Here is a 24,121-nt window from a genome sequence, read left to right on the forward strand (position 1 = left end):
TTATTTTATTATCTAGCTTTCCACATCTGTGTGCAGACAAGGAGTAAGATTGCACATTAAGTGTAAGCAGTGCAAAAATGTGAAAGTGGAGAAGTCACAGATGTGCTAGAAATCGAATACAAGATCGTAAGAAAGCAATGGACAACTCAAAATAACTAGGTAAAAAAGAGTAAAACTATACGGTCAGAAATAGTAAGGGTGAAAATGATAATGCCCTTGTTACTACGTAAGTTAAATTAGTGGCACACATAGCACTTGTCAAACAAAAAATCCAATAGCATTGACTTTTATTCATTCATGTTAAGTCACCTGAAATGATATTTGTTGCATTTAAATGCTCATTAATGTAAATGGCTGAACAAATCCATTCAACGGATACTCAATATCCCACATAGTTAAGTCACTTCAACACAGCCTCATGACAACTCCCACACCAAAACAGTACTTTATTTTGTAAATTTTAATCCATTATTACTCCCATGTTATGGTTTTTTCAGCTGTCAAGTGTACAAGGTGAAGAAAAAATTTAGTTAGATGGGGGTTGCACCTGGAAAATAAAATTTCTTAAACTCCATATACATGTTCAAAACTGCTGGGTCCCAAGTCCATCTAGGAACTCCAGGGCTGCCAGTTATCACGTGCAGCATACTAAAGCTACACTATCTGAATAGCTTATTAACTCTGCATAAATCAGGTCAATCAATGTGTCAACCTGTAACAGACTGTGCACTTTTAACTGAACATGGCAAAATATTCACTCTTTTGAACTTTACATCATCATTTGATGTCAAACAATGAAGCAAATCCCAACAGTATTTACAAACAGCTTTGCATTTACAAAAGATTGTTTCCCATACTGATTAATCCAGGCAGCTAACTCATTGGTTTATGCAACTTTATTGAAGAAAAATAAATCAAATACTAGCAGAGCTATTAGTTGATCACTCATCCATTGACAACTTGCATCATTTATTCAGTGCTATATTAAACAGTGTATTGGAAGATAGATTAACTAATAGCTCCAAGCCTCCTAACAATTTAAATGAAAATTACAAAATGTTTGAGACCCTATTTTGGAATACAAAGGGTGTTTGACTTCCAATTTCCATTCTCTGTAGAACAAGAACAGGTCATTCCTTTATTGACATGCATAAAATACATCACATTTTCTGTTCTGCTGATGCTATAAATTCAATACCAATTCTCCAGCCACATCAGTTATGAGCATAAAGTATATCATGTAACCTCAGATCTCTAACAGTGGAAGGCTTAAACAAGAATGGATGCTGTTTGAATAATGCCGCTTCCTTTGATGTGACAACTGAGCATCCATCTCCCTCCCCCTCTGGTGATTTCTTCAGCATGTTAGAGCAGTGAGGAATGGTTTTAGTCTCATAACCAAGTCAGAGTGAAGACATTGGCCACATAATACACATGCTCCATTTTTTTAAAAATTCTGAATCTTGGGCAACTGTTCTCTTGTAACTACTTTACAGTTTCTAAAAGCAGTTATTGTCCAAAGCTGGAAGAACTTAAGTCTTCTCAGATGAGCATGTGAATGAATGAAGGGAGGTAAACAAAAAATAAAATTAAAAAAGATGAGGTCTGATAGGGGAGCAGCCGGATAAGAAAATCAAAAAAGGAACAGTAATTTAAAGTTTATTCCAGCTATAATGCAGGTTATTCTGACTTTAAGGTAGCATCACATGGCATACTTCTGAGTCCATTCCCGAGATATTCTGTTGTACCTGTAAATAAAGAGCATGTTATTGAAAAAGTTACAGAATTCTTAATACTTAAAAGGTAAGAAAAGACTTCTATTTTACCTGCAGACTCATCATGGAGTCATCTAATGGCTATGATGAGAATAAAGCCAACAATGGTACTCAAAGCAATGTGGGAAATGAGAACCTTATGCTTCTAAAACACTGAAAGTAGTATTTTAATAAACACAGTAAAGTGGCATTGGGATTGGGGAGCTAACAAAAATCAAAGACCTCTTCTCTCCCCTACCACTAAGCTAATAATGTTGTATTAGAAAATCTACAATTAGTATCTCTTCCAACAAATTTTAACATTTAAAAAATTATTTTACAGTTCATCATGGACTTATGTCAGAACAGCACACACATTCTGTACAGCTACAAAAATTTCCATCAAAGCCAGAATCAAACAGTTAACTTAAACCATTTTATCTGAATCCTAGACTTTGGGAAGTGACATGACCCTGGGTAATACCTGAAGAGAAAACGCCTTTGAGACTTAGGCACAAGCAGAAGATGAAGATTTTGGGAAGGATGATGAAAGAGCAGTTTCCTAGAGGAGGTGAGTGTGAGTGGTATGTGTTAATTAGAACCACATGTGTTATTTTTAAATAGTGTGGTGAGTGGAGCTAAACAAGCCCCACTTGAGGCCTGATAAATGGGAATCTCTGGTACAACTGGGGGCATCTTGCTAAAAAGATCAACAGGTAATTCACACACAAGCAAGGTTATTTATTACTGAGGAAGAACACTAATAATAAATGCTATCAACTTTTCCCTGTTACACCCATGCCTTGGTCTACTTACCAACAAAAAATATAGTTGATAACCTTAAGAAATGAATATGCATCAAAGGGCACAGGAAAACTTTTAGATTGAACTTTATAAAATATTAACTAGCTTCATTTCAAACCAAGAACTAAACATGGTTCAAGCACTTTTCTAAACTTGAACACAGAGAAGTTCTTTCTACCAATTCATGGTTACCTCATTTAAGGATACCTCTCAAAAAGCCAGCACTTTAAAACAAAGGCTTCATTTAGCATACAGGGAGCCACAAATTAGAGCCGACAATAATGCATGCATGTCAGTAATGAACATTTAGTTTAGATGCTTAGGCTTAATTGGAAGTGTTTTTCCCTTACATTATCTCTCAGCAAAATTTGAACTAAATCACCACATTCCATATAGCATTGGTATAAAGCCTAAAACATACCAATTTAAATTTAAAGACTGGTGATTTAAAAGATAATACTTAAATTTCTATTTCTACTAGTGCTATATAACTGCTTTGTCATGCAAAAATACTCTTCAAGCAATAATGACTATTGGGTATACTTTCACGCTAAATAAACAAAGATCAAGCAGTTAAATGTACAGTTTTCAGAAAGCTGCCACATCAGTTACCTTGTTAGTGAAAACAGTGCCTTACAGCATGCAGCACTCAAGTGCTGGCAGGACCATGAATAAGCGCACCAGAGTGCAGATCCTCTTACCCTACAACATAGCGTATTTCTCTGTCCACTCTCTTGCTAACCTATTGTACCTAATTGAACAAGTACACTTAGCATTAATTATAACAATACGAAAGTTATAATGGTGAAACTGTACACAAAGGTAATTCAAATATTCGAGAAATGTAGAATGAATTTTTACAACAGTTCCAATATTTTTTTCAAAAACATAATTGGGGTGAATAATTTGCTTCCTTCTCCAAAACTTAATAATTAAAGTGACAAAGTGTTAGAAATATAACACATTTTAGAGGGATTATTCACTGTCACATAAACTAAAACCTAGTCATTTTTAAAAACAATCCCTTTTGAGTAACTAGGTTTCTTCATTACTTCAACTATTATCTTACCAGAAATAAGCATCAAATCTTCTTGGCATTACTACCACTTACAGCAGAGTATAAGCCTAACTCATTGAGAAAAAGGACTTTTTAATATTATTTCCTTAAATTACTATACTTACTTATCTCTGTCTGTTTTATAGATCCGTGCAATCTCTGGCACTAGGGGGTCATCTGGGTTTGGATCACATAGCAGTGAACAAATGGATAAAAGAACTGCAAGAAAACAAATGTCTATTACCCAGCATCGGGAATTTGGATAAAGAAAAGTGTATTTAACAACACATATTACACCCACTTTCATCAATGGATAGATCACACAGACAGGAAAAAATCAGTAAGGAAACAATGGCCTGAAATATCACATTAAAACAGATGAACTTGATATTTACATAACATTTCATTCAAAAACTACAGAATACACATTCTTTTCAAGTGCACATGGAACATTCTCCAAGATAGATTACACTTTAGGCCCACAAAACAAATCTCAATAAATTCAAGACTAAAATTTTATCAGTCATCTTTTCTAACCACAACAGTATGAAACTAGAAATCAATTAAAAACATATTTGTAAACCTCAATTATCGAAAGATTTTTATTAGTTTGTATTTTAATCTCAATGAGACAAAGCTTTGCAGAGATTTTTGCTTGACAGGAGAGAGGCTCCTGGTAAATAAATGCTACAAATAGAGCTTTGTTGGGATCAAGTTTAGTACTGACTAGCTGTAAAAATACTGCCTAACTCAGCAGTTCTGACATTGTCGAATAATGTCATAGTTTACTGCTTTTTTAAAAAATAATTAAGTTGAGTTTCTTGGTATGGAAAGTCTCATGGTACTTTTTCTGCCCTGTTCTCCCACTGACTGTATGTTTTGTCTGTTTGAATTTATAAGGTAGAGGACACATTCTCAAGAGTAGGGACTAAGTGAAGCAATGTCAAGATATATTACTAACTGAGCCTTCAACTGTCTCTTCCCCTAACGTGGTTCAACAAAGAAGATGCCAAGCATCTAATTCTGACGGAGCACATATCTAATTTTGAGTGCCTGTTACGTGCCAGACATTGTGCAAGGTGTTATAACATTTTAAGATATAAAAGCATGAAATGAGTATGCTAATCTTCAGATGAAGACAAAAAAAATACCATAGAGACATTAATGTAACAGTAAATAAAATTTTAATTCCAAGTGCAATGGGACAGATTTATAAAACTCAATCTGCAAATACAGAAACATAGTGTTTCATTATTATAGTGCATTCCCAGGAAATGGTAAAAAAAAAAAAAAAAAAAAAAGAACCTAGTATTCAAGTATTCTTAATACCAGGTATCTGGTTTAAAGAGAGCCTGAAAAACAGGTCTAAAATTATATTACACTTGAAAACAATCATGGCAGCATTAAACCAAATTGTTTTTCTCCCCCTAAAAAGTGACTCTAGTTAAAACAAAGGTTTGGGAAACGCTACACTGCCCCTTAAGTGAGATTCAAATGCACTGTGTAAGCATATGAAAGGATTTATGAAATCCTGCCTTAAACCCCGTTTCACTTTACATTTACCATACTCATAAAAATCATAGAAGTTTTTTTGTAAAATGTTATACCATTAAATTCCAAGAAACAATGTGAGGATGCTCAAGTTTGCTGATATTCTCAAATATCTGAAACACTGTCATAACCAGCAACAGTAAAAAACCAATTTTGTGTACCTAAGCAATGCCAAGCCAATACCAAAAATTACTTGAAGGCAGCCCTCCTCCTCATTAGTTTTGTGGTAGGTGATTTTATTTGTGGGGTAAACGTGACATAAAAGCCACCAATCATTCACAAAGGAGAGAGAGATGGAGAGATACTCTATCTCCATCTGGATATTCATGTGGAGGAAACTGAATAACCTATTAGAGATGTCACATAATGGATTCCTATTAAAAGGAGAAGAGTAGAAGCATTCTAGAGACATTCCCAAGACTCTAATTTTAGACTATTATTAGAAAGGAACAATAGGAACAACCTATCACGTTCACGTAACACCTAACTAAAAAATTCCTTTTTTTAAGTTTTTTATTTAAAAAATAATAAACAGAAAAAAGCAAAAATCAAAATTTCCTTCAATGGAAACCTCAAGATTTAAAAGCTCTTTTAACTTTAGGAATTGAAAAATACTACAGAACTCAATTAAAATAAACTTTGTTTATATTATTTGATATTTGCAAGTAATGCCCCAATACCCTAATTTGAATTTTAACTTCTTCCCACAAAATCTTTAATCAATACTGCTAAAAGAGCAAAGATGATATAACTTTATTCCTTCCCCACCTCTTACCCAAAAAGTTAACGTAAGGAAGACTCAGACAAGAAGGCCCCAAAATGAAACTCCTTTAACTATTAGAAAATCAGAGCAGCTAGTTTTCTAAAAGTATTTTACCTTTAGAAATAGTTAAAGCAGGAGACCATTGTGACCTTAGAATATCGAGACAAATGCTGCCATTACTGTTAATATTTGGATGATAAATTCTTGTTGTAAATGCAACCTAAAATAAATAAAAAAACCTTTAGATATTTTTCCCAAATAGAAACAAGCATCTTAAAGTCAAGTAGAAGACTTCTTGCAAGGCTTAAAATGTCACAATTTTTAAAAAATCAAATGGCTAAAATCTGAACTTATATACATAAAAGAATAAATTATAGAAACCGGTTTTTACATTCTGACCAAAGATCTCCCAGGGACTCCCACTTCTTAATTAAAATGGAAAATACAACTCTGGGGCAAAATGTTATTCTCATTGATATGGTGGGATGTTCTTAAGGATAACTTTGGCCCTATGATATCAGAAGTATCAAAGAGCAATCTGAAGGGTATTTTTATTTTAACATTCATTAAAAGCTAAGAAACTGCTGAATGTAAACCAAAATTTATAGACCAGCTCATTTAAGGTTATCAAGTTACAAAGGTATGTATTTGAGCCTGCATTTTCACTGTACATAGAATATAAATTTGAATATCACAAAGGTGTTTCATCTAAAGTAACTCATATCACACCCATAACATGATGATGAAGGTTATAGTGAAGCAGCAATGTTCTATGTGTATTATCTTCCATAGTTATTCTATAGGTTGAATTTGTGTAAACAGCTCTGAAAATTCAAGGGAAAAAAAAATACACACACACACACACAGCTCTTAATACTTGTAAACCAGTTTACCTCAGTGCATTAAGCAATTCTAAGTTTTGATAGATTTATTCAGTTATGTATGCAAACTCAACTCCCAAAATGATTAGTCTAAATCCCAACACAAATATTACAACATAAAAAGTTGCAGTAATATGTGCAAATGCATACTCAAGTTGAACATTTGAAGCCTACTATTATAGAACACTAGGGTTAATACTCCAAGTCTGTATAAACACAGTAATTGGGTGGGGGGCGAATTTCACATAGTGTATTTCAGTCTTGCAACATTAAGGAAAAGATAATTCTTATCTCCATTTACAAAGTTCAAATCCAGGTCTAGCTGCTCTTCTAACTAAAGGTTAAGAGTCAGCATTCTATTATCAGTGACTCAAATATATATAATCAGCCTCAATTATTCTTATTCATTATACACACACACAGCAATTTAACCATCATTATGCAGAAGCCTAATCTCTAAGAACGCGATATTCCTCTGAAATAAAGCATAAATCTATACAACAGATTATGGGAGAAAATACTTGCCTTAGGTGGTTTGAAGGGGTAGTCTGTAGGAAAATGAATTGTCAAAAAGAATACACCGCCTTGATATGGGCTGTCATTCTGTGAAAAGAAAAATATGCTTGACTAATACTTAAAATATTATTGCTAAATAATCCATAACTTCTATTTTCTAAACATTTCTCTAATATGAACCAAAATTACCTACTATTTGCACTGCAATCAAGAGCCTAAATTATTCCAAAATTCAGTTCAGATTAATGGGAAAAATAATCAGAATTTACTACAGAACAATGAAAATTTACTTAGATACCATTTTATATTAAGTCACTGAAGAACTTAAAAAATTACCCAGAAAAACAAGTGTTCTAGATCCCAATTCTCACAAAGGAAAAACATAATGAGCAATAAAGTCTACATACAGTATTATCTACCAAACTATAATTTGAAAGTAAATTTTTACATTTGTAAAATGACAGCCATATATATATATACACATATATATGTTTGTGTGTGTATATTTATATATTATACACAACTGACTTTGTACCTCTCAACAGGTCATTCTGGCCACTGTGAAACCAAAATGTTAGCTTTTGTAAATAACATACAACTATTTTCAAAAGAAGCCGAGCAGAAACAACATAGGTTTTTAAAGACTGTTTAATTCTCAACTGGCTCCTCAAAATTCTCATTTAAAAGAATGCAAGTTTTTTCTTCAAAAGCATACTAAATTCTCCATAACAAATCAATATACAGGATTACTAGATTTGGAAAACAATGTGGAATATTTGTTTTACCCTTTCAACAGAAAACATAAATTTCAAGCTACAGCAGTACTGTTTCTTCTTTGCTGTTTTCCTCATTATAATTTGAGTATGAAGAACTCCCTTATAGCAACTAAATATTATACAACGCTAGCATGAAGCGACATTTGGGTGAAAACTACTTATTAGGATTTTACATTTAATTTAACCAATACCAGGAAAAAGATATTGTTCCCATTTTAACTTAAAGAAGTAACTTAGTCAAGCATACAAATGATGTACAACTGAACCACCATTCAAACACAGGTCATATAAAAAACCATAGATTAACACCAATCAGACTAATAATCAATGACAAAAGTTAGTGACCTAGTCAAAAAAATATGAAATTGCTTAATTGTCCCCGGACAGGGAAAGAACCAAAACATTTAAAAATGTACAGTAATTGAGTTATTATTACCAACATCCATCCCACTCCATTACAGTATGCAGATAGCACCAAAACAAGTCTTTCATTATGCCCATTCTGGATATTAGGCAAGTAAAAATTTTTACAGGTCTGACACTTTAACATAGCCAATTTAATCCCTAGCCCTCTGTAAAATAAACACTAGTTGAATTAATCTAACTCCCTTCCATATATAAGCTAGATGTATAAGGGATATATAGAACAATTTTTTATCTTGGTGGGCTTACGGTCTGGTAAAGAGACATGCAATGAAATATTAACAGATATTATGAAAAACCAAAAGGGTGTACCTGGGGTTTAAAGGAGGATTAAGTAATATGGCTACATTAATTAGGAATAGATGCTTCAAATAGCATACCCTTTTATAAAATAAGCTAATACCGGAAATATGTTTATACTGCATACAATCAAGTTAAAAGTAATTCTAAAATGTTTTTATAAAACCCAATTCCAAAAAAGTTCTATTTAAGCTTTCATTCCAAGTTTCATACAGTCAAGTGCTGATCTGACTGCTTTTGAACAAAGGCAATCAATTGATGAGATTTAGGCAAAGCCACATTTCATTTCATTTCACTTGTTCAAAAAAAACTTAAAAAAAATATTTCGATGTTTCAACTTAGTACTAAAATTCCAAGTCAAAGAGGAAAAACTGGTAAAACCACAGATCTAGAGGTAACAAACCATGCCATCTAAAAAACTGAGGCTATCAAATTTACCACAGATTGACAGTGAACAGAATATACAACAAAAAAAATAAGGAATACTTTGATCACGGACTCAAATCTTACAATCTCTGAACTAGCCTCCTCTCCTTTATGCCCACTGCCACTACCTTAGCTCAAGATCTTAATACAATAGTCTGCCCCTTATTTGTGGTTTCACTTTTCAGTTTCAGTTACCTGCAGTCAGAAAGTATTAAATGGAAAATTGAAGAAAGAACCAATTTATAAGTTTAAAATTGAATGTGGTTCTGAGTAGCAAGCCATGCCACCAGGGATGTGAATCATCCTTTTGTCCAGCATGCCCAGGCTGTATACGCTCCCTGTTACTCACTTAGCAGCCATTTTGGTTATGAGATACTGTCACAGTATTGTACTGCTTATGTTCAAGTACCCTTATTTCACTTAATAATGACCCCAAAGGGCAAAAGTAGTGATGCTGGCAATACATAAAAGCCAAAGGTAAGCCATGAAGTACTTTAAGTGAAAAGGTGAGTACAATATGATTTTTAGACAGCCCACATTCATGTATCTTTTATTACAGTATGCTGTTATAATTGTTCTATTATTGTTAATCTCTTACTGTGCCTAATTCATAAATCAAACTTGATCATAGGTATGTATGTATAGGAAAAAAACATAGTATATATATAGGGTTCGGTACTATACACGGCTTCAGGTATCCCCTAAGGATAAGGGTGGACTACTGGTACCTTTTGTTTTGGCAATGGCTTACTACTGCTATACCTGCCTTCACTCTGGCTTTTACCTCCAACTTATCCCTCACCCTGTTGCGGAAGATAAAGGTTACTGCCCTGCTTGAAATCTAGCAGTTTTCAAGAAGAGTTCAAATTCCTAAGCACACAAGGTGCTTTATGATCTGGTTCCCACCAATCTAGTTAATCTCATCTTCCACCATAATACGCTCTCTTTACTGCCTATAAAATATGTTGTTTCACATTTTTCCTACTATATTTCTTTCCCCTACTTCAAACATTCTTCCTTATCTGTAGGACCGTACCTAAATACAGCCTTCCCTTTAGTCCAATCTGCTGGCTGCTCTTCTTTTATTACCTCCTTCTGTACAATTACTATTACCCAACATACTTACAACTTATTTACTTATATTTCCCTCTTCCACTAAACTACAAAGCTTCCTAAAGAGTAAGATACAAAAGGAAAGAGATTTTATGCATCATTAGACTTTGCAGGAAATGACACACACACTTAACCTAAATAGAAAAAATAAACCTTATGGCCCAATAAAATAACCAATGAACCAATTATTTTATTTCACGTGGTCTTTGTAGCTGATTCTGCCTAGGCTGCCAAAGGTTACATTATTCAGTTATGGTACAGGCACACCTAGTTTTACTGCATTTCACAGATGTTGCATTTTCTTTCTTAAATAAGCCAAGTCCCCCTACCAGCAAAAAGATTATAACTTGCTCTATTGTGAAACTCGCTTTACTGCTGTGATCTGGAACTGAATCCGTAATATCTCCAAGGTAAACCTGTACTTTTTCTATGGCTATATCATAGATTAGGTGGGAGTTAGAGTCGTTCTCCAAATAATTTCAAAATATCTTTCTACCAGCTCCATTTCCAATTAAACAAAAATCAGACATGTAAACATCAGAAACAATAGGTAAGGAAGTTAATTTCTTCTCAATGAATTTCTCCTCAATGGATTAACTCTTAATGGGAATTGCTCTTAATGTAGTACAGAAAAACCAACCAAAGTTTAAAAACCACAAAACCAGCAATGCTGTCACTTCTTTCAAAGGTTTAGTTTCTGAGTATTTGTGCCTCCAAAGTTATCTCAAATTCAGAAATAAGCCAGCACACATGATTATTTGAACCAAGCATTTCTGCCTTGTAACTTGAATGATCAAGAACATTTCCTAACTATAAGCCACTAAAATTCAAGTTACTCTGTACTGCAACTTAAATTAGATGCTCCATTCCTTAGAAAGTCAGGAATCTTTATTCTGCGGCATTGCCATTACTTTAACTGACCTAAGAAGTACTACAAAGCAAAAGTAATTTTGTTACCCATTTGCTCTTGTAGCAAATCTGCAATTATGGGTTATGTCACCACTGACCCTGTTGTGGGTCACATCTGCATCCCACAGAACAGGCATACTAACAAAATAAGGTAGTATTTTATCTAATCAAATGGTGATATTTTGGCACAAAGATGCAATCAAAAGCCAAAATTACATGAGTTATTAATGACTACATAATGAGGATAATCATTAACTATTTACAAGTTGGCATCTAAACTTAGATGCTTACTTATGAAGAGCACAATAAGATCTGTATTTTGGGTGAGTTTTTATAACCTTTAACTCCTTCCTGAAATTATCTAAATAGTGAGAATTAACCTTTCTAGAAAACAAGTATATTTCAGGGAATAATGCTTAACCAAAGTAAAACTGCAGCTGTGGTATAAATATATTTTTTGCTTTTGTAATTCAGGAAATATTTAAATAGTTCTGAAAATCAAGTATTTCTGCTCTTAAAAGCAGGTAACTGCTAGTCATTAATATATACTAAAAGGTTGCTGAAAAAAATTTTGCAAGGAAGAGCCATAATCTTAAATATATATAAAATAAATGAAAAATATTTTCTGAAAATAAAAGCAAATTAAACAGCTAAAAAATTTGTCAGGAAAAGCAATCGTCTACCTTCTATTATCTACAAAATTACTAGCATAAACTACTCATTTATGTTTCACTTTGATTTTATGATAGGTATTTCCTTACCTTTTGGAAAATAGGAAAGGAAAAAAATATTATTTTTTCAATAAAAAAGTGAAGTCTCAAAAATCAAGCACAGAAACATCACACTGGTTTTAAGAGTTGGTTTATTATGCACATCGTCCAATTAGAAGTCTTGATTACCAACTCTTTCATGCTTTATTTAGCAATGACAACTAATTTTTAGAATGAGACTACCTTAAAGTACCCTCTGCACCAAATATGAGCTTTATTTTGTACAGATATGGTAAAGCATTTAATTGATTCTTAGCTTTGAAAATTGGTGATCTACAATGGGAAAAGTCTTCCAGTTGCAGTTTCACCTGCCTACAGAATCTAGGTAGGCAAAATAAAGTGGTAGGAACTGTGGCAGACACAAATTGCATCTAAAAAAAAGGGAGGCAGCTGCTACTGTCTCTGACGTCATTACTGCTTGTGGGAATGAGCGCCTAATCAGAGGATTTTTATGCAAAGATTGCAAACTTTTAAAAAACTTTGTGGACCAAACTGGGTAAACCACTAGGTTAACTATGTGTATTGAAAAAAAAAAAATCACCATTTTGTTACAAAATTAGACAAAAGCAAGCACTTTTAAAGCAAAATGAAATTTAAAGCAGTAAAAATAGTCCTTAAGAAAACTGGAAATAAATAATCCTGACTGTAGATTTTATCAGGATTATCCAGATATATTAAAAATTATTAAACTAAATACACCATCCTCTCCCTCAAGTTTGACTTAATTTGATTCACAATGTCCCTACCTCTAAGGTCATAACATTTCACTCAATCACCCCTATGATTTCCTACAAATTTCTACTAGTAAGCACACTTAATTCACCTATCTCTTATTTGCCATCTTATCACACTTGTTTTAATTGCCTGTTTCTCCCAGGAGATTGTAAGCTCCCTAAAGACGGAGAGGAATCATGTCTATTATGTTCACTTGCATCCTTAATGGCTGGCACACAGTAGGGGCTCACAGACAGAAAAAACATTGAAGTTATGAAAATCAGAACTGCTAAACAAACACATGCTGATCCAAACCATCTGCTGGCTAACTTTTCCAAGGGCATTTCTTCTTTAAGACTTATGAATATCTACTTATTGACCATTACCTCACCTAGTACATTACTGCCATTTATGTTGAGATTAAAACATCAAGAAGGGAAAGCAGCAAATTCAGTAAGACACACATATAACTTAGAATAGAAATCCTAAAGTACCTTCCAAGTCAAAAAAAATGTTAAGTATTGTGCAAGATATAGTCTTACCCCAAGATGTTTTACTGCGCTCTAATTCTGTGAAATTCTTAGATGGTATCCATAATTCTGAATATTCAATTATCCAGCATATACATTTTCTTATCTACCCAGGATAGAAAGGAATTTTGCTGTATTCAAAATATCACTTTCTACCTAAAAATATTCAAATTTTGTATAAAACTAAAGTTCTATAAAGAATCAAATATCAAAGTAATACAATTGAAGATAGATTTGGGGCGGCTGCCCAAATGGAGTAAGACTTTTAGTAACACCATGGTAGAGCCAGTAAATTAATTAGCTCCACAAATAACAGGAAGCTCTATGACAACGCTTTATATTGCTACGAAGGAAAACTAGATTGAGGTGGATATTTGATAGGTCAGAGATGCTATACTCTAGAACCTGAACACAGGAACAGACACATATAGTATACATAACAAATGACTACTTAAATTTTTTTTCAAAATTAAGTACAACTGTGGAATATCCAAAACAGAATTAAAATGTAATAAAAGAAATCTAAAAATTAAGGTAAAAATTACAACTAGATCAATGCAGATTTTCAATTAAAAGCAAAAAATTTTAAATTCTTAATACTTACAGGTCCCATAATTGTGGCTTGCCAATGAAACACTAGGAAAAAAAAATAAAACCTTATTATTATCTAAAAATCAACGAGCTTTTTTGAAATTAATTATAAAAATCAACTTAAAAGCTACTTACTATCATCCCCAACTGGACCTGCAGAACACTGTGCTGGAGGGTCACGGGCCAAATCACTAAGTTCCTACACCAAGACAGAAATGATGGGTCATATAACCATAATAGAAAAAATAACTAAGCAAAGAGATTCAACTGCTTCGGTTTATTTTCACCCCATTCTTTAAGGGACATACAACTACCATTTACATTAAAAATAACTCTTATTACAACAGGGAAAATATAAGTAACCCTAACCCGGTTCCTTGGGGCATGGTAGGTGTAGTTATTTAATGGACACACCCAAAACAATCACCTTGGCTAGGGTTCACAAAAGTATATACATATATACATCAATATGAAATTTTTAACTACATGAACAGCTGTCCTCTTACAAACTAAAAAAGTTATCAGATAATTTCATAGCTGAAGAATCTAGCTAATGAAGCTCTCAAACATTCATGTTATTTGCTGAACTTTCAGACCATCTCAGAGGCTCTTGTTTTTACTGTCTTAAATCCTCGTTTTGAACCAAACTACCCACTGACCTTGTTTTCCACTTGAAAAATCTCTCATGGGGCTAGATAGTTACCCTTTTTGGTTTGATCTCCTTAGTCCCTCTTCTTAACCCTTACTTTACTCAATACTGACTAAAATTACAACTCAGAGAGTAGGTTCTCACATGATAGAAAAGAAGTCTGCTCCTAGCAAAACATGCAGTTTCTACATTTCCACTTGACCTTATATTTACAACAAATATGTACTCAGACCTTCAGACCTTCCATGACTTGTGAATAACAAATCTGGATAGTCTAATAAGAAAATAAAGTCGTTTCTTTACTAGTTTTTAAAAAATTTGTGATGCAGTTATATCTATATATACTATGTATATGAGGTATGATAAAAAAAGTGATCTAAATTAAAAAAATATTACGGTAAAAGACACATTGCCATTAATCCTCCTCAAAATACTCCCCTTGCTTCCAACACACTTATCCCATCGTTCTTGCCACTTTCTGAAGCAGTTCTGAAAGTCCTTTCTTGAGTGTCTTTAGTTATGCTGTCGTGGCTGCCTTGATATCCTGAATCGATTCAAAATGTTTTCCTTTCATGGTCATTTTGACTTCTGTAAGAGCCAGAAGTTGCATGGTGCCAAATCCAGTGAATAAGGTAAATGAGGACACACTGTAACGTTTTTATTTGATAGAATTTGCTGTATCAGAAGCGATGTGTGACATGGAACGTTGTCATGATGGAGGATGAAGTAAAGACACTCACGAAAGAGGACTTCCAGAACTGCTTCAGAAAGTGGCAAGAATGATGGGATAAGTGTTTGAATCGATGGGGATTAATGGCAATGTGTCTGTTACTGTAATAAATTTTTTAATTTAAACACCGTATTTTTCGATCACACCTCATACATGCCTGTAGAAATGTATAGACCCATGAGATAATAGGATTCTAAGAAAATGCAGGGAATATACAACCCTTTAAGAAGACAACTAGAGCAAATATTTACCTCCATCATATGGTGAAAATACATTTCAGAAAATGGCCAATTGTTCAAGAATGATCAGTCTAGACACACTCCATTTAAAAAAATTAGTGAAGAACTGTTCTTGTAATCATTTTGCAATATATACATACAATTATTTATATATTAAAAACTAGTGTGTCAATTATATCTCAATAAAACTGGGGAAAAAATTGTCCTGATACATTGTCAATTTGCTTCTGAAACACCTATCACAACTGTTCATAAGGTTATCAAGACAGCAAGAGCTCCAGGATTTACAATGTTAGGATAATGTAAAATCTGATCAGATCTTCATGCTTGCCTATGTATATCTGCCCTCATATGTTCAACATATTTAAGAATTGGAGAAAATTCATTCCAAATATTTTTGATTCTGATTAGGAGAAATTACAGGAACTCTTATCTCAGAGCTATACAATTGGTTAAAAGACATTATGGGTTCAGCTTAAAAAAACAAACAAAACCTTACCAAAAAATCAATTCTGAAACAATTATTTAAAAAACTACATTTTTTGAGTAAAAAAAATAACATCGGCAACTTAATCAACTATCCATTACTGAGCAAATGAATTTTTTATAGGCTAGATAAAATCTCATACAGCAATTATTTGTATTCCATAATCATTTTAATTTATTATAATGGCCATCTACACTAATACCATCTCAAAGTGTAAATACTTTATTGTAGGTAAGAATCAAGCAGTCTAATAAGAACAGAGAATTTTCTCATATTCCAAAAGTTATACAACAACTTCTATTGTGTAACTGGCCCACCAAAAGAAACCAGAAGCTAACTTAGGCTAATTCCCTTTCTTTAAGGAATGTAAGGATCCAAAAAGTCTATTTTAAGGTTAAAAACGTTACCTCTTCCAAACCACCTCCTTTCCTTTCCCACAAAAGATCAAGATCTGGATTTTCACAAATGCTATTAAAATCCAAATATAAACTTACATATGCAATTCAAATGCTCAAACATAGCACCGTGAAATAAGGACCTTGAGTATGTGCCTCCCTCGGTATTGTTTCATTTTGGAGTTTCACTTTTAATCCCACTTAGACCCATTATTTCCTAGGCTTATTTCCACATCTCTGAAATGGCAATATCTATTTGTACAGAAATTTTGAGGAGATGAATGAGAGTTAAAGCACTTGACATAGAACCTGGCACATAATGTACTAGGTACTCAACAAGCAGACCACGTAGACCATCCATTCTGAAGGCAAGAAGATTTCCTGGGTAGACCCTCAAACCATTTATTAAACAAAAGCAAAATTGCTTCACATAGCCTCATCCCATTTAAATCTTTTGCCAATCTGATGAATCTTTATGCTTAGCTGTCTATCATATAGACATCTAGCAATTATCCTCCCATAATATGTTATACATTAATAACCCAAGGTCAGCAATTCAAAAAATATTTGTGGATGGAGTTTTAAAGAACTCATACTATTAGCTTGAATCATATGAAATTACTAATATTTGGCCATTTTTGAACTATAGAAACTGCAATTTCATGTGGCTATACATAAAAATGGTAAGCATTTGAATTCAAGTATTACCAGAATGTTTTGTACATTGATCTACCCCAAATTATGCACTGAATATTGTTTTGAATATATTTGTTAAAATGCCTGAAAACTAGCAGTTATTTTTAAATATAAACCAATTTAATGATAGTTGGTCTTACAAAATACCCAAAATAGTGAAACAACTACATTACAAATAAAAGTTCAGGAATCTATAATTGACCTAGAACATATCATCCTTTCTTAACGTTACATGTTTTAAACAATGAAGAATGCAAGAAAATATTTCTTATGGAAAAAATAAATTTTTCTGCACACTGATATTTATAAATCACTAAGATTATGTTGGCATTATCACTCCTTTAAAGGTATAATTTCAGGAAGTTAGCACTGAATTTCAGCTCTTTACTCCACAACTACAGAACTTATATCTCTCAGGTAATTTCTAAATGCCTAATGTTCCAAGTTCTCCATGACCAAGACACCTCTGAAGTAATAATGATTTCAAACCAGGCCAATTAACTTATGTACTAAAACCTAAATTTAGCATTGAAAAATGACCTAAGTAATTTTTAAGAATCAAAACAGGTCTTTTTAGATCATGTACCAGCATTTTTCTCTAAGATACCAAATAATTGTCATGACACTATTATGCTCATAGCATAAGCAAAGGGGAGATGTAAGAATCTCTCTCCAAGTAAAAAACTACCAGAAAAAGCATAGTAAGGAGTCATCTTAGATCTCTTCTATGATGCAGACATTTTGTCTACTCAACAAACCATCATACTCTACTTTCATAGAAATACTTTCAACCCAAACATGTGATTGCAGTGTTTGTCAGCCACCAAAAAAACCCAATTACTCAGGGATAATCACAGAATTTTGTTCCTTCAGTCTCCATGATTAGCTCAAAAGAGTTTGAAAGTAACCTGTGACAGGACCTGAACTTATTGGTCTGTCCATTCATGTCTGCCCAAGATTTTTCAAAATGAAGCTGGAAGGGACACTTCTTTCTCTAATTAGGAGCTGTAAATACGTTGACCCAGAGCTTTTGGGAGGCATGTGCCCTGAAATTACACGGCGAAAACAAAGGAAAAAAAAAGAAATCACATTGGTGGCAGAGATAGCAAAGAGCTGACCTGGCATATAGATAGGCAATTTCAGTCCCTGAGGTTGCAGTTTGCTCTGGTTCCTATAACTATTCCATTCCCTTAATTGTTAACTACTCCAGTTTCCTTCTAATAAATCCAAGAGGAAGAAAACAACAAAAAAACAAAAACAGAAGAGACCTACTTTAAGCAGAGTGCTACTGGGACCCATGACGAATTATACAGATTTTTATCCCACTAAAACACAATGTAATGCTCAACTCCGGCTGAAAAACTTGTAGGAAATCTAAGTGGAAGTCTCAAAATTAAACTAGAGGAAACCGGGAGAAGTCAAAGTTAGTAAAGAGTTAACTTTCCATCTAATCACAGAAACTAGAGGTTACTTCCAGTGGAATAAATCCTTTTCTAAAATGAAAAGTGTAGTATCAGCTATTGACTAGTTTCACAATCAAAACATTTATTCATTTATATGAAGACTGCCTTTTTGGTGTCAAGGATGTTAGTTCTGAAAATACGAAGATAAAACATGAAATGTCTCCCCCAGCAGACTGAGCTAATAAAACGTAGGCACAGTGCAAAAATAAAAAATTACACTTCAACAACCTAAGTGCTTAAAATAAAGGTATTCAAATGCTTTGTGAATCCTGAAAAGGTAACCATGAACCTTGCTTGGGTTTAAGACAGTGACATTTGAGCTGGCTCTTGATAGAGGGATAAGCATTTTAAGTAGACAAATTCATTCAAAGTTAGGGATGTGAAAGAACACAAGTTGTAAAAATTTGCTTGTAGTTTGGTTTACCAGAGACACAACAGGGTACAGGTAAGGGAGTAACAGATGTGGCCAGAAGAATCAATCAGGGATTGCTTGATCTTTCGAGAGCCTTGAATATTATGCCAAAGATTATCCGAAAGGCAACAAGAAGTCACTGATATTTTTTAAGCAGGAATAAGACAAGTCAGAGTTTTGTTTTTAATGTACTAGCCGTAGTACAGCAGAAGTGATTCTTTTAATTTTTTAACATTAAGTCATATCCTAAAAGTACCCATTGATCTTTGTATCCAGTTTGTTAAGTAAAACTAAACATTTTTATTAAACCTCCTTCAGGTTTAAGAAATGTTGCAAATAATAGAAGATCTCTCATGTACTTCCCAGGTTCTCTTCCCTTTTCCCAAGAAGTAAGAGACTAATTCCAAATTTGGTTTCTGCCGTTTGTCTACCTTTTCATGCACTATTAGATGTGTATCTCTCTTAAAAACTATATAGCATTGTTTTTGCAGGTTTTCAAATTTTAAATAATACAAAACTACATTATCTTTCAGCACATTGGCTCTTAACACTATTTATAACAAGAACTTCTAAGAATTCGATGAGCCGTTGACCGTCTATCTCCTAAAATACACATAAGCCCACACAAAACTTTAATTTGTGGGGTATCAGACCTTCCCTTCACCTCCATGTTGTAGGAATCCCTACAGATGAGTAATCACATTTAGAAGTTATAGCAGTAATTCAGTTGAGAAGAACATGAACTAAGTCACTGGGGATGAAAAATAATCTGAAACACCAAGCATTTTACCCTTAGACCACCTTATGGAAATAGGCCTCGTTTCCACTTTCCATTAGAGCCCCTTAGTAGCAGAAAGGAAAGACTGAGTTCAAGTGTAAGACATACAAAGCTTCAGGATAGGTAGAAGAGCAAAGCAGTGTTATCTACCAGACAACTTGAAAAATAGGTCTAGGGATAGGTTACAAAAAAGGCTTCTTTCTCAAAAGGGTGTCCTTGCATCAAAGATGTATTTAAAGAATTTGATATGGCATTTGGCAAACTGGAGGAAAAAAGTTCAATTGCACCAACCCAACTTTCCATTCTACTGAAGAAATAAATGCCCCAGATTGAACAAGATACGGAAAACCGATTTTTTCTTAGGATCAGTTCCTCCATAACTATTCACTGGTACTTTGCATTTCACCACACTCAGTGCAAGTCTAGTGTTACCTATTTTTCAAGTTGCGTAGCCTTTAAATGAAAGCCAAATGAGAAAACAATGATCTGTTCCACTACAAAAAGAAACTGTTATTTACTGGACTCGAAATCAATTTCCAGTGAGGCACCTACTCAAAGAATTTTACAAAAGTAATTTTGTCTTTGGTTTTTGCCTTATGACTTTAGAACCTACAAGTTTCATAGGCTTTGGGAACAAAAACAATTTATAAAATTCTATGAAGAACTTAAATTCTTTGGCTTCCCAGTAGAGAGGAACAGTGGCAAGGATCTGAAAGAACAGCACATATGTAAGACCTGCAAAGTCTTCATACTCTGTTGACCATTCCTCCTCTGAGAACAGCATTACTCAGATGAGCTCTTGGTCAACTATTAAGAAATAGGAAAATAGTTGGCAGGGGAGACTGGCACTCATTTTTTTATTAACTGCTATAGGCTCCACTCACCTTGACGGGACACTAAGATGGATCAAGGACAGACAATTAAGAGTACAATGCTAAACACTATACTACTGCCCACTAAAACAAAAACCAAAAAACCACCAAAGTTAGACGTCTCCTTGCCATGGTGTGTTTTGGGGGAAATTTTCTTCTTTTGGGATCATCTTCCTCTGAATTGCTTCTCCTAAATCTCCTGCATACCTGGCTAGTGTGAGAATCTAGGCCTTCCCACACTGTGAAGTATGCTTCCCCTTTCCCTTTAAAAAAAAGGGGGGGAAAGCCTAAACAGACACACAGGAAAAAGGAGTCAAGTAAATCTCTCTAAAAGGCAGCCAGTGAGTGTTCTCATGTGGAGATACATGATTAAACAGTAATGAGTCTGACCATTCCTTTTGGAATGGGGTCTCCTAAGAGAAAACCTACAGCTTATTTTGAGGAAGACATTTGCTTTATGGGAAACAGGGTCTTCTTTGACAGATGATTGTTGGAGGTAAAACATGAAAAGACTGAGACACTGGTCTAGAAGTCTAAACACACTGCTTAATAGTTTTTTGCTTCTCTATTCTCTACATCTTCCTCAATGAGATGAAGTGACTAAGCAAAGACTACAAAGAACAGGAAGCCAAAGTATTGAACACATTAAAGGCCTGAAGGGATGGATAGGGAAGTATAAGCAATGGTCCTTGCCTCCAAAGAGCTTATAAATCGGAAGATACAAGAACTATTTATGAATAATAAAGCTATAGAGCAGCCATGTTACATCAGCCTCTTGTAAAATTTAATGCCTCCAATAACAAGCATTCTGCTAAACTTTCGTATGACAGCCACTACTTATATATTAGATCAACAACCAACCAAAGTCAGCATTCTGAAAACAAAGTTTCCAGTTTCGATCCTGCTATTAAAGTATAACTCCATAAATAACATTCTAACTTGTCCAAGTTACAGCATTCTCCCAAAGAACTGTCAAAGTTTACCTTAGCTGATCACTGTAGTAAGGCCAAGTTTATGGATTCCATCCTTAAGTACAATAATTATCACCACTGTGTTCCAAAATCATTTCTCACCCCAATCTCTGCCACCTATCTTGCACATGATCACACAAAGGCCATGATAGTAGTATACATTCTCTACCATCGCTTTTGGGAAAATGTAAAGCTCATGCCATTAGTGAAAGGCAATTTCTTATATTTTATTCAAGAGTCCATTTCCTTCCAAACTTCTACTTGATTTAAAGACAAGATTTGTATGACTATATATAGACAGCCCTTGCCTCTTAAAACTATACTAAAGAACATAAAATACTACTTGAGTGAATCAGATGAGGGCATGAGGTGCGAAGCCAAGAGAAATGCCTTTATAAGAAATTTTAAGGTAAGAGTCACTCACAAGGGCCCTTTACCACCTAGTAACATAAAGGTATATTTTCAAACCAATGACAGAGGTCAAAATGTACCGTTTCCCCGAAAATAAGACCTATCTGGACAATCAACTCTAACGCGTTTTTTGGAGCAAAAATTACGATCCGGTATATTATATTATACCCGGTCTTATAAGACCGGGTCTTAAATATTAAGTTTTGCTCCAAAAAACACATTAGAGCTGACTGTCCGGCTAGGTCTTATTCGGGGAAACACAGTAGTACAATTGTCCAATCAGGCAATTATCACTCTATTCTTATGAAGATCAGGTTTACTATGAAGTAAACAAAAATTTTTATTAACTTTCATGTTGTGAAATTTATATATACCATATGTAGAAACAAATGGCAAGGAAGAAACATCTCAGAAATGTATTTCTAAAGAAGGAAGCTTGACAAAAAGATCCAGGATCTGAACAATTTCATAAAGCTGTAGACTTAAGAATGGGAAGGAATAATTCCCTTAAAACCAGTTTACTTTGGAATTTGTACTTTGTGAGAAACCCTGAAAGTGTATCTTAAGGATTAAGAGGTGCTGCACAACATCTCTCATTACATCACTAACAAGACATTAACTTCCTGTTTAGTTGTAATTATAGGTCAGACTAGCCTGCTTGTTCATTAGACAAGATACAAAGAATGGCTTGAATAATACTGCCATTTTCTTTCTTTTGATCGCCATTAAAGATAAGTCATTTAAGATTATTCAAAGCTGTTCTTTTGTAAGCATTATTTAAATGAGCAAAGACAGAAAGCCAAATTTAGGTTCTAAGCTTTAATCCATGAACACAAATAAGGCGTTTCATAGATATATATAAACAAAATCTAAGAGCAGTCCAGTGGTTGAAAATATCCAATTATACATTAACCATGAAATTATAACAAGGCTAGGAATAACGTGAACAAGTACTCCATCCTGAAAATGAACAAGTGACCAAGAAGCAGTGAATCACAGCTAAGACCTAAAAGGTGAAATACAAAAAATTCTACTATGAAAAGTTGGTTGGAGGGCTATGATACCAGACTTTGTTGAAAGTATAGTTGAAGATAAAAATCAGATGTTTTGGCAAAGTGTAAAATACTTCATTGAATTTTTGTCCTCCCCGCACAAGGGCAGTTTTGAGAACAAATCTTATCTAACAAGGCAAAATAGCTAATAAGATACTCCCTAAATGCATCCGTTCTAAATCACACTGTTAAATTTTGAAATAAGATCATTGCTCTAGTGGCAAAACCAAATCAAGAACACAAAATTTCCAGTAAAATAGTGACATTTAATTTTGCTACTTTCAAAGATGCTGGTCTGTTTTAGCAAAGTATAGTTATAAATGTAAAACCACACTGTAACAATGACAAAATGTAGTGCAGGAAAGGTATTTAGATAAACGTAACATCTTTATGGGTATATCGGGTATACCGATATAAAAAAAAAAATCAAGAAGTATTTTTATGTCAATAGAGTCCCCTTAATTTCTTTTAAATAAATGTTTCCCCTACTTGGTTTATAATAATCTTGAAAGGTAAGCTATCTAAGGCACACTTATTCGTGTGTTTATATGCTTGTTTCCTCCACTCAAAGCAGAGATTCTCATGGGTAATGACAGCCTTCCTTGTTTTTTTTATCCCCTGGGACTAGACTACTGTGCCAAACAGAGCAAAACCTCAGTAAGTATTGATTAAATGATTATCCCCTATGTCTGTGGTTCTTAAACAGGGGGAGGCTTTAGAAATATCCCCAGGGGACATTTCAAAATTATGCCTATTCCCAGAGAAAATAACCCAGTAAATCTTGTAAGATCCCATGTACCTATATTCTTTAAAAACTCTGCTAAACATTTTGATATATAAGTGTAATTCATATCAACCCCCCCCCCACAGTAACATAGATAACAGATACAAAAGCCAGTCTAGAATTTGAGAATTTAATCTGAAGTATTTTTATCTCAGTACTAGGAAACTACTGTCTTCTTTAATAGAAAGGCATCATTTAGTGAAATGCTTTAGAAAATTCTTAAGAATGACTGTCTTACCAATGTAATTACCAATGTAATTCTTACCAATGTAATGGTAAGAATCTTGAAAAACTAGTAGCACCT

The 24,121-nt window shown here is 33.8% G+C and overlaps 1 protein-coding gene across 3 annotated transcripts in view; it reads right to left on the reverse strand.

The window, feature by feature from the left end:
* Positions 1 to 270: 270 nt before the first annotated feature.
* Positions 271 to 24,121, reverse strand: part of UBE2D3 (ubiquitin conjugating enzyme E2 D3) — a 29,335-nt gene continuing 5,484 nt past the window's right edge. For all 3 annotated transcript variants that reach the window (XM_033105632.1, XM_033105631.1, XM_033105633.1), the window contains exons 3-8: positions 14,014 to 14,077; positions 13,892 to 13,923; positions 7,336 to 7,413; positions 6,044 to 6,149; positions 3,741 to 3,834; positions 271 to 1,748 (exon numbers count right to left, since the gene is read on the reverse strand). In XM_033105632.1, coding sequence (XP_032961523.1) covers positions 1,703 to 1,748; positions 3,741 to 3,834; positions 6,044 to 6,149; positions 7,336 to 7,413; positions 13,892 to 13,923; positions 14,014 to 14,077 — 420 coding nt within the window. In that variant the 3' untranslated portion in view covers positions 271 to 1,702. The remainder of the gene's footprint in view (positions 1,749 to 3,740; positions 3,835 to 6,043; positions 6,150 to 7,335; positions 7,414 to 13,891; positions 13,924 to 14,013; positions 14,078 to 24,121) is intronic.

The sequence above is a fragment of the Rhinolophus ferrumequinum genome, chromosome 5, assembly GCF_004115265.2.
Source record: "Rhinolophus ferrumequinum isolate MPI-CBG mRhiFer1 chromosome 5, mRhiFer1_v1.p, whole genome shotgun sequence".
NCBI classification, from domain to species: Eukaryota; Metazoa; Chordata; class Mammalia; order Chiroptera; family Rhinolophidae; genus Rhinolophus; species Rhinolophus ferrumequinum.